This window comes from Nyctibius grandis, chromosome 3, assembly GCF_013368605.1.
Source record: "Nyctibius grandis isolate bNycGra1 chromosome 3, bNycGra1.pri, whole genome shotgun sequence".
In the NCBI taxonomy this organism is placed as follows: domain Eukaryota; kingdom Metazoa; phylum Chordata; class Aves; order Nyctibiiformes; family Nyctibiidae; genus Nyctibius; species Nyctibius grandis.
The window spans coordinates 29,897,236-29,914,420 of NC_090660.1; the positions used below are offsets into that span (position 1 = coordinate 29,897,236).

The 17,185-nt window shown below is 39.3% G+C and overlaps 1 protein-coding gene across 1 annotated transcript in view; it reads left to right on the top strand.

Annotated features, from left to right (window-relative positions):
* CTNND2 (catenin delta 2) overlaps nt 1-17,185 on the top strand; it is a 570,838-nt gene that overhangs the window by 402,007 nt on the left and 151,646 nt on the right. Inside the window, exon 10 of the mRNA XM_068395844.1 lies at nt 3,252-3,465. Within this exon, the coding sequence (XP_068251945.1) occupies nt 3,252-3,465 (214 nt within the window). The remainder of the gene's footprint in view (nt 1-3,251; nt 3,466-17,185) is intronic.

A 17,185-nucleotide genomic window follows, 5' to 3' on the forward strand; every position in this document is an offset into this window, starting at 1 on the left:
AGAGAAACTGCTGAGAACCATGAGATGCCACTTGGCTGTGTCCGAGAGGGAGAGTGGGGAAAAGAGCACAGGCACAGCGTGCCTCTGAATGGAGGCAGAGCCCTTTGCGTCTTCAGATTAGTTGTAGTATACGGAATGATTTTTGCTACAAAGTTAATACTTTTTCTCATTCATAATCTTTTTTTTAGCAGTGAAGCAATTAAAATATTCATTCAGCATATTGCGCTTTAAAAATACAATTCACAGAGATCAGGAGGCATGTTTTCATTCTATCGTTCCTGATATTACTCATCACACCAGAACAACTTGTGTATTTTTTAACCATGTACTTTCTTCTCTTATATCATGTTTCTTTTCAGAGCTTGAAGTGTGAAGCTCAGTGGTTGGTTCACCTTTTGTAGAACTGATGCATAAATTTTCGTTCCTAGTCTGTCTCAATAAATGTCATGTTTTGTCATGTAGATGGCTCTTCATGTAGTATGCTTGGTCTTGAAAATCTGATTAGTAGGGGAAGCAAACATATTTTAATCTGAAGATTGAATGGTGATGGATTGTAAAAACAGTCAAACAAACAAGCCTCACCCCCCACCCCTCCCAAATGAACCTGGTAAATTTTTACTGGCTCGGAAAGGAGCAAATGATTTCATTGCACATCATCTTGTTCACATGGGTAAAGTTTTGACCACTGAGATGTATTGCAGCCTTTTCCCTTTGATCTGTTTTTCTGCTTTCTAAACTGAAATATGTCACAGTTTCTCTGAGCGGGAGAAGCATGGACTCTCAAAAAGATTAATGAACTTTTCTGCCTGAAGTTGATATATTTTACCAATGTCCATTCACGTCTGCACTCTCCACATAGTGCAGGCTGCTGTAGTCTTCCAGGTGACCTGCATATTGCTCAGAAAGTTAGATATGATATACTGATATAGTGCCTGTTTAAGGGAAAATATCTTAGTTTATCTTTAAACACTATTACTTTGGCATTTAGACAACTGTATAGACACTGAGTATATACACTTTTTAACTACAAAACTGCTCTGCTACTGGGCCTTGCTGTTATTACAAAATCAGAAATAGGCCAGATAACCTGGTAGAAGAAAGAGAACTTTGGTTTTCAGAACTTCAGTGAGTAATTTTGTATAGCTCAATTTTGGAACCTCAAAGCCTGAATAATTTTTCAGTCTTTATTTGCAGTGAACCATAGAATCGTAGATTCATTAAGGTTCGAAAAGACCTTTAAGATCATCGAGTCTAACTGTAAACCTGGCACTGCGAAGTCCCACTAAACCATGTCCCTAAGCACCACATCTATACGTCTTTTAAATGCCTCCAGGGATGGTGACTCAACCACTTCCCTGGGCAGCCTGTTCCAATGCTTGACAACCCTTTCGGTGAAGAAATTCTTCCTAATATCCAATCTAAACCTCCCCTGGCACAACTTGGGGTCATTTCCTCCTGTTCTATCACTTCTTACTTGGGAGAAGAGATCAAGACCCACCTCACTACAACCTCCTTTCAGGTAGCTGTAGACAGCAACAAGGTCGCCCTGCAGCCTCCTTTTCTCCAGGTTAAACAACCCCAGTTCCCTCAGCCGCTCCTCATAAGACTTGCTCTCCAGACCCTTCACCAGCTTCATTGCCCTTCTTTGGACTCTCTCCAGCACCTCAATGTCTTTCTTGTAGTGAGGGGCCCAAAACTGAACACAGTATTTGAGGTGCGGCCTCACCAGTGCTGAGTATAGGAGGACAATCGCTTCCCTAGTCGTGCTGGCCACACTATTCCTGATACAAGCCAGGATGCTGTTGACCTTCTTGGCCACCTGGGCACACTGCTGGCTCATGTTCAGCCAGCTGTCAACCAACATTCCCAGGTCCTTTCCCACCAGGCAGCTTTCCAGCCACTCTTCCCCAAGCCTGTAGCATTGCATGGGGTTGTTGTGATGCAAGTTCAGGACCTGACACTTGGCCTTGTTGAAGCTTGTGTTAGATTCATGAAATGCCATACATCAGTTGTACTTAAATACTTTAAAGTTAGTAGATACAGCATGAATTTCTAATAAATTTTGGTGTGCTTCATTTAACCATTTCCTACTCCCAAGCCTCCCCCGTGCAAAGAGCCCCAAGAGTGCATTCCCATGCAAGAAGAACTTCACACAGATGTCAAAACCTTTTCATCATAAACTTTAATTCTAAAATTAATGTTCCACCTTTCCCTGCAGTTTTGAAAACACTTTCCAATTGTCTCTGGTTTACTCTCTTAGGCAAAATATTGCTACTAGACGTGGTAAAATGGGCAGCTGAAGTGCTCGGCTTGCTCTGCGCCTTAGCCGACAACACACATGGAGAAACTTTTTGGTAGAGATGTCTATGTAACTTACTTGAAGCTGAAGCAGTGTACTCCTTGGGTGTTATGAATCAGTCTAGTTTCTTAAAACTAGATCCAAGACTGGTTACTGTTTGAGGAGCAAATAGTGCCAGAGAACAGTAAAGATAGATTTGTTGAGAATGGATTTTATAATAAATTGTTCTTGGTATTCTTTTGCCTCAAATATTTTTGTGCTTTTTCTAGAATGGTATTTTATATAAGATACTGCATTAGAAATTTATTTTGTAGGTCACCTTAGGAATGAATGAGACTTCTGTTCCTGCATCACTTAAGGGTCTCTCTCAGTCATAACAGAACAAGCTTTCCATGATTCATCCATCATCCTTGTCCTTATGTTTGTGCAAACTTCCTCCTTTTCCTTTCATATTTGCTTTTCCCAATTTTGTTGATATAACATCCTTATAGAGACTACAGTAGCTGCTCACATTCCCAGTAATTGAATGTAAAAGGAGGGACTCCTGAAAGCTTTATTACCTTAAGTGCTTTTTTTTGTTTGCTGTAGTCTTGTGGTTTTTCCTCTAGCTGTGATGTGTTACAGTCCAAAGCAGATGATGTTTTCTCCAGCACAGGAGAAACCCTTGCCAAGGCAAACCTTGCTAAACCTTGAGAAATCTTGATGAGGCAACACTCTTGACTAACTTTTGGCTGCTTTTACGGAGGTTCAGGCTTGTCATTGTACAGTTATGGTGCCACTGAGAAAATAATGCGAGGAATCAAAGCGATGTAACGTAGCAGCTTTGCAAGGCTACCAGCATACCTTTGCTGGAGCATAGCCTGCATAAACCACAGCTTAATTACGTTGGATAGCATATATAATGCCAGTGTTCATTCCCTAATTTTATTGTTATCGCTTTGGACTGTTTCAGATAAGAAGACAAGGCGGAATACAATTACTGGTGGACCTATTGGACCATCGGATGACAGAAGTCCACCGTAGTGCCTGTGGAGCTTTGAGAAACTTGGTATATGGGAAGGCAAATGATGACAACAAAATTGCTCTGAAAAACTGTGGTGGTATCCCAGCATTAGTACGGTTACTTCGCAAGACTACAGATTTGGAGATCAGAGAACTGGTCACAGGTTTGAATCTTTCAATATTTTTTGTTCAAACTCTACACAGGCCCTGCAAGCCCAGTTCTGTGCTGCGTGCCACTTGCTCCATCAGTAACTTTATTTTATTACCATCTTCTTTGCTGTAACAAAACACTTTCAAGTGCTTTGAATATTTGCAATGTATGAATAGCTTTATTCAAAGTCATGCAGTTTACAGATGCAGACATGGTTTGCACTTACGGTTTCTGGTGACTTTGTTCTTGGTTAGCCATGAATGCTCTTGGGGGAGATGTGCTACGTAAACAGATATGTTGTGGTGAGAATCCTCTGCTCTCCCTCTGCTCTCCCTCCTGTCTGGTATAGGGCTCCATATGCAGAAGCTGGATTTTACTGAATTTTCTTAGAAGCTGTTGTTAGTTTCTTTTATATCCTATATAGTGAAAAGGAGGATTTGTTTGGGGTTTTTTTACCTTTCTTGTGGTTCTGATAGGAAAATGGGAAAGCATGTTGGAGATATGGACAATGTCATCTTCTGAAGCCTTTTTTCTGAAATTTGATAGCATGCTATGTGATGTATGTTAGACACAGGGCATGCAGGTAGCAGTGAAGTCTATTTCTTTCATGATATAGTAGAATCTGATCTTTTTACGATTGTTTGGACTTTTGTGAAATTCAAGATGTTTCTCAGAAGTACAGAAACGCTGTCAAACAGCACCTATCTGAAACGTATGGAGATTTTTTTCCCCATGCCCCTAAGGTATCCTATTTGAAATGCAAAACAGAAGCTAGATGTTTTTTTATTATTATTTTTCACTTCTATTTGATTGCTAATATCAATGTGGTGATTAATTTAATGCTACAAATAAAAAAATCTTAAGATCTTTTCATTATCGTATTTTACAATGCCTCTATTTCCATTATGATTTTCCTACTCAAATATATAAGGAAAGTTCTCATTTCTGTCATAGAAGCATCAAAGTATACACTATCATCTACATTTCTGCAGAAGTTACTTACCCTTGTGAGTTAGGCCTCATTTAGGATACAATTGATAAGATTATCGTCCTTTGGTTGACTCCAGGTTCCTTCCTTGAGGGTGTCTGAATAAACTGCATGGTGTTCATTAAATGCAGATTTTTATATTAAATGTAGATTTTTATATTTAATTTTGTTTCTTAGTTACAACACCTATCATCTCATACTTGTTAGGCAGGATTAATGGGGCAGAGATACTGGGTTACACGAGCTTGGATGATGCCTCCTGCAGAGTGACAGAATTGCTGACAGATCTAATAAAGTGTAACCACTGCTTCGGATTCAACATACTTGTTTGTCTCTTGTTTATGTTGTCTGTGTCCTGGCTCCAGGGAACATTCTGCCTATTTATTCTGAGTAGTAAGTGGCAAACTGCTAATGAACATCAGCAGTACACCTCAGCAGTCGCAGTGGCACTTCCCATGCTGTCTGTAGACAGAACACAGAATGTCATTAGGTCATTTAAAGAAAAGATACTAGGCTACAGTTTACGTTCCTTCCATTGCACGGTATGTTGTTAAATTTTCCTGAATTTCCGCAGAAAGAAAGGATGTGTGTGCTAGCATGCCCTCAAACTGTTCCTACCAAGAAGAGTACATACTGACCATCAATGGTAGGCAGTAACCAGCCTTTGTATGGGTTGATGCAGCTTCCAGGGACAGTGAGCATCAGGAGTGCTGGACATCTATGAAAGGGGAGCAGAGCAAGATGGAGACCCTGAGAAATGGAATCAAAGCTGGTGTTTTTTCAAGATTGTATTCCTGGGTGTGTTTTTGATTTTTGTTTTGTTTTTAATAGCCAGTTCGTCTCCTGGAGAAGATGGGTGCTCATTACTTGGATGGGCATATGCTTCACTGGGTGAAGCTGGCTGGATGGCAGAGCCCAAAGAGTTGTGGTGAATGGAGTTAAATCCAGTTGGCGGCCAGTCACGAGTGGTGTTCCCCAGGGCTCAGTATAGGGGCCAATTCTCTTTAATATCTTTATCAATGGTCTGAACAAGGGGATTGAGTGCACCTTCAGTAAGTTTGCAGACAGCACCAAGTTGGGCAGGAGTGTTGATCTGCTTCAGGGTAGGAAGGCTCTGCAGAGGGATCTGGACAATTGTATGAGGCTCAGCAAGGCCAAGTGTCAGGTCCTGCACTTGAGGCACAACAACCCCATGCAACGCTACAGTCTTGGGGAAGAGTGGCTGGAAAGCTGCCTGTCAGAAAAGGACATGAGTGTGTTGGTCGATAGCCAGCTGAATATAAGCCAGCAGTGTGCCCAGGTGGCCAAGAAGGCCAACAGCATCCTGTCTTGTATCAGAAATAGTGTGGCCAGCACAACTAGCGAAGTGATCGTCCCTCTGTACTCAGCACTGGTGAGGCCGCACCTCAAATACTGTGTTCAGTTTTGGGCCCCTCACTACAAGAAAGACATTGAGGTGCTGGAGAGAGTCCAAAGAAGGGCAATGAAGCTGGTGAAGGGTCTGGAGAGCAAGTCTTATGAGGAGCGGCTGAGGGAACTGGGGTTGTTTAGCTTGGAGAAAAGGAGGCTGCAGGGAAACCTTATTGTTGTCTACAGCTACCTGAAAGGAGGTTGTAGTGAGGTGGGTCTTGATCTCTTCTCCCAGGTAACAAGCGACAGGACAAGAGGAAACAGCCTGAAGTTGTACCAGGGGAGGTTTAGATTGGGTATCAGGAAAAATTTCTTCACTGGGAGGGTTGTCAAGCATTGGAACAGGCTGCCCAGGGAAGTGATTGAGTCACCGTCCCTGAGGTGTTTAAAAGACGTATAGATGTGGTGCTTAGGGACATGGTTTAGTGATGGACTTGGTAGTATTAGGTTAATGGTTGGACTCAATGATCTTAAAGGTCCTTTCCAACCAAAATGGTTCTATGATTCTATGAAGACAACTGTTTGGCTTGGCTGGGTTTTATGCCTTTCAGAATGCAAATCACTGCCCTTTGCTTTGAAAATGAACCCTGGTAGTTGTGATGTTCTCTAAAGCTCCTTTCCAAAGCAAGGCTCATAGCTGCACCTCTCATCTTGCATCTCTTAGGAAACAGGCTGGAATCGCGCATCTGAATCAGTTCTCATTTGCTTTTTCGTGAAGTGCTGTAGTGTGACGGCTGCCCCAGTTAAATTCCTTTCCTCTGTCCTTTCTGTGGAAGGAAAGATAGTTCCTGCAGCAGCTGCCTCAGTCATGAAAAAATTTGGCTTGGTCATGGGCACAAGGGAAAATAAAAGAAATTCCTCCTGCTTCCCATCAGCCTTCCTGAGTTGAGGTGGAAGAAAGGTAGTTATTTGATCACCATAGCCTGAAGGAAGCACAGAGAAAATAATAGGAAATGTGTGGTTTAGGAGTAAATGTAATACCTTGAGCCTTTCCATCTCTTATTCATTGTGCATCCTGTCTACCTAAAAGCTGTTGTTGTTTGTTACTTTTAGAGAGGGCACAAAGTTCCTGCCTTAGGAATTCATATAGGCTCTGTCATTGCTGCCCCTAAATGCTCCTGTAGCATTTGTGCTCACAGAGGTTCTCTTAGGTGGACAAGTGTCGTTATCTCAGTTGTACAGATGGGGAAATGAGCCTATCAAGTCTAAATGACCTGTCCAGAAATCTGGCAAGACGAAGGTGTGAATCACTCTGAGTAGGCACTTAGCTGTGAGGAAAGAAATGTGGGCAGGAGAGGTTTTTAGCAGCTCAATTTGTCTGAACAGTAGCAAAGCGTTCATCACCTGCTCCAAGTACTGTGAAGCACATGCCCACTAGAGCAGAAGTTGTGATGTTAGTTCCTTCCTCAAACAAGCACATTTTCTTCCTTCTTGTTGCTTCTCTCCAAGGAGATTATAATTTCAATTTCCAACTATCTCAAGACAGTTTTGGAAGGGTTTTTAAACCTGCAGACCAGCTTTCTGTCCCAGTAGCTCCTTGCTTGTCAGGATTGCCTTCAGTGCCGTTTGTGGCTTGTCCTCTTTTCCAGAGGTTGCTTTCTGCCATAATCTCTTCAAATTGGAGTTTTGCACTTCCTCCTTTATCTCGTCTTTCTCCTCCTTGGTAGCAGAGTACTCAGGCTAATATGGGAAAACCTTGCCATGTTCAAATTTTTGGATTGGGCAAACTGAACCTTATTGCAAAGTGATACATCTTCAAGGCTTTTTCACATGGAGCAAATGGTTTCAGTGCAGGCTCACATGTAGAAGCCGTGAGGGAAGTTTGCTGCCTGGCTGTTGTGAAATTAAATGGCCCAGGAAATAATTCCTGAAATACTGAAAGATTACTCTTCCAGAAACACTTCCACAATCACTGTTTTTTAGCAAGAACCTGGATAAACTGAGGTATACCAATGAATATATAAATTTACGCAGAAGTTAAATACTCTGATAGAAATAGAAACTTCAGCATGGCCTACAGCCTCTTGTAATTTCCGGAGAGTCAAGGAGAACCTGAATTACAATATCTTGTTTCACGTAGGTCTGTAAATGAAAAGAAGTCGGTATAAGCTGGATGCATCGTACTTAATTTAGCCGTTTTTTCACCCCAGCGCTGTGCTACTAGTTTCCACAGTAGCTCCTGTTAATGGGAAAAAATAAAAGCCTTCTATTTTAAAATAATTAGATGTTAACACTTTCCTAATAAATATAAATAGACAAGAACACAGTACAAAATTAGCACAGATCCTGCAGATGGTAGAAAAAAATGTTTTCACTTGTTAATAATGATGAGTAGCTGATTTGTGACTCCCTTGCCTTTCCTGAGTTAAAGTTAATTATGAACTTTTCCACAAAAATTTAATTTTAGCATTATTTCTATTTGTTTTACTATCAGGAAAAATAAGTGACATGAAAAATGTGAGGTGTTAGTAAGGATAACACAGGAATCCCGTTGATGCCTTGTGGAGAAGGTGAGGTCAAGCAGCTGTTGCTAGGTTCAACCTACGCTGGCTACTTGTTCCATCAGCTCCATCTGATAACTGGGTACCTGTCTCAGACAAAATGATTTAAACTGCTGTTCTTCTGGTTTTAACAAAATCCATTGCAACTGGAAACACAGTTTCTGCCTGTGAACAATAAGCTGGCTGAATTAGAAGGAGCTCCATTTAAAGAGGCCCCTTATATGACTTTATCGCCCGTTTTCAAACTGTATATACCATATTTGATTGAAAGGTAAAAGTGGATGGTTAACTTTTAGAAAGCACATCATGATAACGAAATACAGCTATAAATAATGACAGAGGAAATTGTTTTTTCCTCTGCTGGCAGCCAGCCTGCTCCTTATTTTGGTTGACATTAAGGTGTCAGAGATTTAACTGTTGTCTACTGAAAATAAATAAATTATTAAAATTACCTCATTTACCAAAAAAAAAAGTAAGCATATATTCCATTCTTGCAAAAAATTATGAGATGTTTTGTACATAGTGTTCCTTTCAAAGAAGTACTAGTTGTCCAAGTGTTTTTAGCCCATGGTTGGGCTGGACGGGAAAAAATTTTCATTTCCTTTCCAGATTTTGGATTCCAATATTCATTGAAGTTGTCTTTAATTTCAGCCATGGCCAGTTTGTGTTTTGGCTTGGTTGGTCCGCTGTTGTCACCCCATGTTATGCAACATTATTATGTAGTTGTTTTACATTTCTGTTCCGTTTTTAGTAGATGCCACATGTTTATAATGATGTATTTATAACCTTACTGATAGTCTGTCAGTGTTACTGAAAGCAGTTATGTGTTGTCATCCTTATATCTGTCTGGTTTGAGCTAATCACTGCAGTTTAAACCTCCTTTTGATTGCATAGTGCTTATTCGTATGTACATGAATTGTTGGCAGATTGGTCAAGACAAGCTCCCTTTGAACCCTGTGTGTTTCTTTGCTAATCAGTATAATTGCAAGTTAGTGAGCCTGCAGTGATGTGTAAAGCAGGTTTAAGGGAGTATTCTATTTAAATGGACCTTTTGGCTTACTTCAGTGGAAGATTTATTAAGATTTTGTATTTTTAGGTAATTCTGGCCAGTTCTTTGGAGTTTTTAACTTCCTAGTACAATGGCAATTCTTCTGTTGGGTGTTCTCAAAGTCAAGATCACATGCCTGTGGTTGTTTCCTAGTTGTGATGTTATTTTCTAATTGGACTTTGTAAGGTATTACACTTGTGATTTTTTGTATAGTAAATCATATTTAACAATATTATGGCAGAGGGCTGACTATTTAGTACTTAGGATCTTGAAGCAGTTTATCAATGTAATCATTTTCTGCAAAAGTGCCCTTGACATTAGCTTAGTTACTGGAATGTGTAAACACAGATGTGAAATTTTATTGTGATATAAACTTTTCGTTTAGAGGTGGCAACTATTTGTAGCCCTATTGCTCTTTGGAAATTTGATTTGAAAACGAGTAAAGGCTGTTTTATCCCACTCTGATGTGACTTTCCCACAGATTCAAGTAAAGAATAATCAACTTCTCCATGAGTTGCATTCTTATAGTATTTCACCTTGGTGTAATTCTTAAAATCTCTATTATATCCCTTTTTTTTGAAGGTTTATATTGGATGTCATTCCAGTGTTGATCATATTAAATATCCCATTTCTTAATTATATTCAAGTTTTGTAATGGAGCAATGCAAGTATAAGGTAGCCTAGCCAGTGAAAGGCCTAATTAATTAGCAGCTTTTGATATTTAGTCTAAAAAGATAGGTAGGAAGAGAAATGTGTGAAGTGGGTTGCTTTGGGAACCAAAAAGAGGATTTTGGCATTACATTAACTGAAAATTAGATTATAAAGATACAATATGTTTTAGGTTCAGGTACATATCCTGGATATCACAAACTTTTTGAACAGACAGTGTGAAAAGCCATCTATCCACTTAAATTGTCGTGACGGCGTAACCATGGTAATACTGCTGCTACAAGGTTGACGTAAATTTGGTTCAATGTATGCTTAGCTAAGAGAATAAGACTGCCAAATATCATTTGGAAATAGAGACATGGGATAAATGCAGAAAGTATACAAATGCCTCCTGAGATGCAGCGCTGTGAATTAGCATCTCCTTCGCCTCCAACATCCAATCATTATGTCCTGTCAAGTCAAGGAAATTAGGAAGGTTAAGCATGGAGACAGATAACTGCTAGCACAAACACTGCTTTCACAAGTGCTTGTTTTGGTTTTGGCAAGAAAAGATGTTCATTCATTTCTTGCTTAGTTTCTCTTCTGCAGATAAGCAAATTCCTTGTAATAACTTCAAACAAGTGCTTTGAGGAACTTAGCAAGCACAGAGGCAGGTGACTTACAGACTTCAAGCTTAATTATTTTTTAAATAATAGATTTAAGGTCAGATTCGTATGCTTTAAATGCTTTTCATGCAAATGGGAGATTTGAAGCGTCCTAGCTCTAATAAATCTTTCCTACTCTTTCTTTAAATGGATGTAATTGTAAGTACAATATCCTACCACAATCAGTTTTAAAAGTTTATTAAATCTTTTGTACTAATTTACTTCTAATTAATTATTTTCAATAACAGTTGTTTTCAACGTTAATAAAATTATTTGTGTGCTGAAAATTTGTATCTGTTTACTCTGGATTGAAGCCAATGGCTGAATGAGGAATTATAGTTGCTTCAGTATTTCTTTCTTAAAGTTCAAAAGCCTTTTCAGTTCCCAAAGGTTACGTAATAGTTTGACTCCCTCCCGTTGCTTGAGCTACTTTTAATCAATGTATTCTTCAACCTCTGCCCTGAGTTTTATGAGCCAGTGAGAATTTCATATAAAATGCCAAACTTCGTCAAATCTGCAAGTTTCAGATTGCAGTATAAACATGCATTTCATCTCACAGCTCAGACTTTGCATAGAATAGTTTATGGTTCCTTGCTGTTACATTTAAAATCTTGCTATGGGGAAAAAAGGAAACCAAGGATTTGGTGAACCCAAAAAACTACTTGTTACTGCTGCCTTGATAAAATTACGCTTATACCACACCATTATGCAAAGCTAAGCAAAAGCAAAACAAGTGAAACCACTTGGTCTGCAGAAGCGGTTGCTAGAGTTAATCAAGCTAAAGGTCCAAGTGCCCCAACACAACTTCAAGCAACTCAACTTCGGAGGTCTCACCAAGGTAGTACAAACCCTCTGGCCTGTTACTAGCAATGGCAGTGGCATGGTTAGTGGAGTACAGGGCTACTCTGCTTTTCCCACCGCAGTAATCAGTTACTTTAAGGTTTTACAGAGAGTCTTCAAAAATCACTATTGCATTATCATAATTTTTAGAAAGTACTTTAAATATCTGTTTGTACTTCTCCAGACTAATGAGCTGTCATTTCACAGTCAGTGGATGTGCTCTAACAAGGCACAGCCGTGTGTCAGGAGGAACACTGTTGTCCTGGTTTCATTGGGTTTTTGTTTCAGTTTGTGGCCAGCCATGGTGATCAGGACCATTAGCAGCTAAATCCGGGGCAGCTGACCCAGGCTGGCGCATAGGTGTATTCTATATCATTAACATCAAGTTCACTATAAAAGAGAAAGCTTGGAGGGGCTGTTTTTGCTTTCCTCTCCTCCCTCTTTCTTAGTCCCAAATATTGCTGTTCCTGGTGCAACTTGCTGCAACTCTGTACCTAAGTACAATTTTGTGTGTTTTGTATTATCATTGATATTTGTTTCTTTATTTTATTAAATCTGTTTAATTTTCACCCACAAGTCTCCCTCCTTTTCCCAATTCCCTTCCTCGGTTGGGGAAGGGACATTGGGTGAGAGAAAAACTGTTACTTTTTAGCCCTGGGTGTGGGCTTAATGTAGACAACCATTGTATGTTATAGTATGATTCTACAGTCTGGCAAAGTTTAAATTTTAGATTTTAGCATCACCTACAGAAAACATTGTCATCATTTCTAGGAATGTGGAAGTGATTTCCAAACAAATTCAGAGCAGGAATTAATTGGCATTTTATAAAGTCTTCCTACGAACCCATTGTGGAATTACCTACTGAGACACCAAGTCTTTGTAGCCATTTTCCTTGCAAACTGAGGAAGTGGAAGGCCTCACAGCTTACACCTGTAAGTTGTTGGGAAACTGATTTCCAATCTATAGGCTATGACATCTCCAAGAAATTCTAGAGCCATTCAAAACACACCTATTTGTAGTTCATACGTAATGGCAAATCTAAAAGTAATTTAATTAATTGTGACATTTTGCTTCAGAAATGATGCTATCTTATCAAATAACACTTATGTAAACAATATTGACAGTTCAACTGAATCATTTTATACAAAATCTATTACATTTTACTGTCTAATTATAAAACAATCTTTGCCCCCTTTCTCAATATGCTGTCACTATTTTGGCTCTGAAAATGGGAAAGCCAACTGATAGGATTTGTTGTGTTCATGAAGAGTCATTCTCAACTTCGTTATGAATTATCAGATTAACTACTTCACCCCTGCTGCTCCCAGCCAAATAAGGAAAGGTTTTAAAATAGATGCTTTCTAACATCTTCTGCGCTGCTTTCTTAGCAACAGGCTGGGGCACCGATTTATTGTGCAAGTTGAAGCACTCATTTTATGCTTACAAATACCTTAGAGGAGGGTGTTGAGAGGATGGGCCCAGACTCTTCTCAGTGGTGCCCAGTGACAGGACAAGGGATGATGGGCACAAACTGAAACACGGGAAGTTCCATCTGAATATGAGGAAAAACTTCATTACTTTGAGGGTGACAGAGCACTGGAACAGGCTGCCCAGGGAGGTTGTGGAGTCTCCTTCTCTGAAGGTATTCAAAACACGCTTGGATGCGCCCCTGTGCAACATGCTCTAGGGGAACCTGCTTTGGCAGAGATTGGACTAGATGATCTCCAGAGGTCCCTTCCAACCCAAACCATTCTGTGATTCAAAGTATTGTTATAGGTGAAAAGGAATGTACTGATAAAATGGCGATACAAAATCTTCTTCAGGTCGGCAGTGCCTGTTTCCCTGGAGGTGAACAGAGGAGAGCCAGAACAAGTCACCGGAGTGTCATGGTCTTGGCTGGGAGCAGTGTGATGCCCCTAGCAGGGGACTCCCTCTCTCTTCTCTCTTAGGGGTCTGCTTGGGGGTGGTTTCATCAATTTTCCCATCACAGCCTGCCTCCTTCTCCTTGTTTCCCAGGCAAATTCCCATTCACTTGTCCTGAATTTACCACACTCAGTCCCAGCACAAAAACCAAGTGGTCCCTTTTTGCTTTCCTTTTCTCTCTGGCACTGGGATACCTCCCACGCATGAACCACATCAACTTCCAAGTCTAAATGGGAAATAACTGATTTTCCCTTTTATAATCAGTGAGATGCATGTTCTATGGAAAATTAATTCAAGTGGTTTTGATGCATATGGCAATGAAGCAGATTTCATTATTTGCTTGTTAATACACTACATAAATGATTTTCGTATTTTTTTTTTTACTTTGGTCAAATCTAAGTTTAAGAGGAAATATCAAACAAGGCAATCTGGAGTGATAGAGGACATCCGTTGCAGCATATGGCTTGACATAACAGCTGCATTGAACTTTTTCAGCAAGTAGTAATCCTTTGGAAAAATTCAGCCGGGCATATAATTTTGGTGCCCCTGCCCAAATGATGGAGTATTTAAACACTTGCAGTTTAAAACCACTCTGTAGTTTGAAATGTTTGCCATTTGCAACACAGAATACTTAGATTTTATTTTGAAAATAGTTTTTTTTTAGAAAGAGATCTGAATATTTCTCTTGTTTACAAAATGAAAGTTTGAGGATACACTGAAACATTTGCATTTTGTGATGAAATTACTTTTTTCATTGTGGCCACTAATTTTATTTTTTATTTTTATGTTCAGAGGCCAACCTCCCTTCTTACCTACCAAATAATCTTATTTTCAATGCTGTCTTTATCGTAGATAACAGTTTTAAGATTTGGCTAGTAAATAAGTCTTTCTTCTTTTTTTTTTTTTAAGCAACTGAACACTGAGCCTTTAATTTGCATGTAGATGCAACTTTATAGATAGTACTAACTTCCTAATTGGTTCTTGTGAGAAAGGAGTTTGGTACTCAGTTCTAAGTATAACATTTTTGTTCTCTGTATTAGGGTCTGTTACCAAACGTATTTTGATTTTAGGTGCTAGAAAAAATTCTTCAGTAAAATACATGTGTAAGCATTGAAAAGAAAATCTTTCCATTCATATATGCATCCTTGTTTGATTTCCTTGTTTTCTAATAAAGTGTTTAATTGGGAATGGTATTACCATTAGTCATGTGTTAGGATGAAATTTTTTTTGAAAACAGTAGGTTTATTTTTCCTGTGTTTCTCTCACTTAGAATTAATTGCTTTGGGTTTGGCTTCTGTGTTTCATGGGACCAGTTTAATTTCATCAGTTAGGAAAACAAGTTAAGCAGGAACCACTGGTCTTTCCACAGTAACTTAATTCAACTCTTTTAGTGATTCCTCTATTGCATAACATTAAAGCTAATGACTGTCTTAACATTCTTGTCTGACAGTTCTTCCCTTCCACAGGTATACGTTATTTTAAAGCATACAGCAGAGAGAGTGCAGCAATGTCAGGTCAAAATTCAGTCCCATGAGAAGAATACAGACTTTTTCAGTCAACGCGACAGCATTTGGACAGAATTTGTTTGCAAGCAATATTAAAATCAGTCCCTCCTTTTTGTTTTAATAAAATCCTAGGTGTAATTTTGGAATGAAAAGAGCAGTAATTGAGAAAGAAAGAGTTAGCTTTTCAGAGGAAATGCTTATATTACTTAGATTGTATGTAGTCATGTACTTATATGTAGTCAAGATCAAGTTGTGTTTGTTTGTAATTAAAAAAACAATATTCTTTATTCTCTGTGGAAGTTTTTATGAGTGGCTGCAAAGGGAAAAAAAACTTGTCTGGCTGCAGCTTTGCTTACTGTTCCTTAAACTCCTGCCTCCTTAGGAATGTCACTGAAACCCAGTCTTTCTCAGTTTGCACTTTTCATAGGTCATCTTACACATAGCTGGAAAACCACCTCTGTGCATGTAAATAAGTGAAGTACAGGAAGGTGCACATAGGTGTTCATTCAGTAACCAGATAAAAAAATGTTTCAAGAAAATTGGTGAAACTTCCCCCTCTGTCATGCCAATTTTAAACTTATTTTTAAAATGTACTTTTGAGGAGCTGTCTTATGAGCTGTGAATTGTTCAGGTGCCAGAATTCAAATCAGCCACTTTTCTTTCCTACAGAAAGTCTGTTACTGAGAGCAATTCCTCACCTTGACGGTTGAGCTAGCTGTGAAGTCTTATTGCACTTTGTATTAAGAAATGTTGTGGTTGGTATTCAGCATCTTTACAGCAGAACTGCTGTAGTACATCAGGAGCCCACACCCTGCTGCCACGGAGCGGATCCAGCTCTGCAGAGCAGCCTTGCAATTACAGCGGGCTCCGAGTGTCAAAGCTGCAGTGGGAGCCAGCAATTGACTTTTCTAGCGCTTGAGAGCTTGGGGTAGAAGATGCTTTTTCTAAGGACTCCAGCAAAAGACCGCTTGTGCTTGGCTTCTGTGCAGGGTATTTAGCTCTCAGATTTCAATCTTAATTGTCGTGTTCATGCGGGAAATTCCCTGTAGTACCCCTGTGCCTTTAGCATATAAACAAAAAATTTGCCAACACCGTGTTCACTCTTCCTGGGATGCAGTCTCCCAGCACTACCAAATGGCATTTTGCATCAGTCCATGACCACACTATTAAGTTAAGATGGAAGAGAAAAACCTAGATGAGTTGAAAGACTTTTAGATTTTTATTCTTACAAAGAATATTAAATAACTAAAATCTTTGTATAAATTTAAGGTTGACTTAAACATACCGAATTGAGAAGAATCAAAGTCTTGTTTCTCCCAATAATATTTGTTTACTCATGATCCTTTTACTCTGTAATTTATTTGGCAAAGTACATCTTTTGCAGCACAGTAAAAATATAAAGTACATGGTGGCAGTGTGGCAGGGGCAATGCTTTTTGGAAAAGCTGACTTTTCCAGTTTCTTGGTTTCCATTCATATTTGTAGTGTTTAAGTTGTTCTGAGAGGCTTGTTTATATATATATAAAAGTCATCAGTTGAGGTAGTATTAAATCACGCACTGAATAATTGTTTAGACTTTCTTGATATTGCACATGCTCTCTTGCTGAGGTGGTATCTTTTGCATGGAAGTGTGTGATCTCTATTTTCGTAATTTAAATGCAATAAGAATAGCATGTAGCTCATCAGGTCTTTAGTTATCTGGCTGTAGATATACGTATGCGAGTACCAGTTATAAGTAAAACACTGGCTAAAAAATGCATTGAAGAGTTTAATTAGAATGAGTTTGAGCTCCAGCCTGATTCAGAGGTGATGGTGTTTTCGCTCAGACTGCTCCATTAAATAGAGTGACTTCAAATTTGTAAAATATTGTGCTTTGCTGCTTTAGGGTAAGTGATATGGTATCTATTGCAATAGCTTAAATTAATTTATGTAAAAAGGAGTGCTGTTTCTAAGCTGAAAGCATGGTGGATGAGCTCTGTCTGCTAAGCAGTAGTAACATCTCATCAGCCTGGACTGTGCTTTTAAAAGGGTTAGTCTTGTCTTCAATCTTCAGGACTTCAGCTAAGAGAAAGATAAATCAAAGTTTTCCTGGTTCTCTGTTCTCTCAGTTCCCTCTTCCAGTGGCACCAAACCTAAATTGCCTTAACTAAGATCTGTGAATTACTGGTATGCCGAGTCCTGTCCGTTCCCTTCCTGTGGGCAGCTG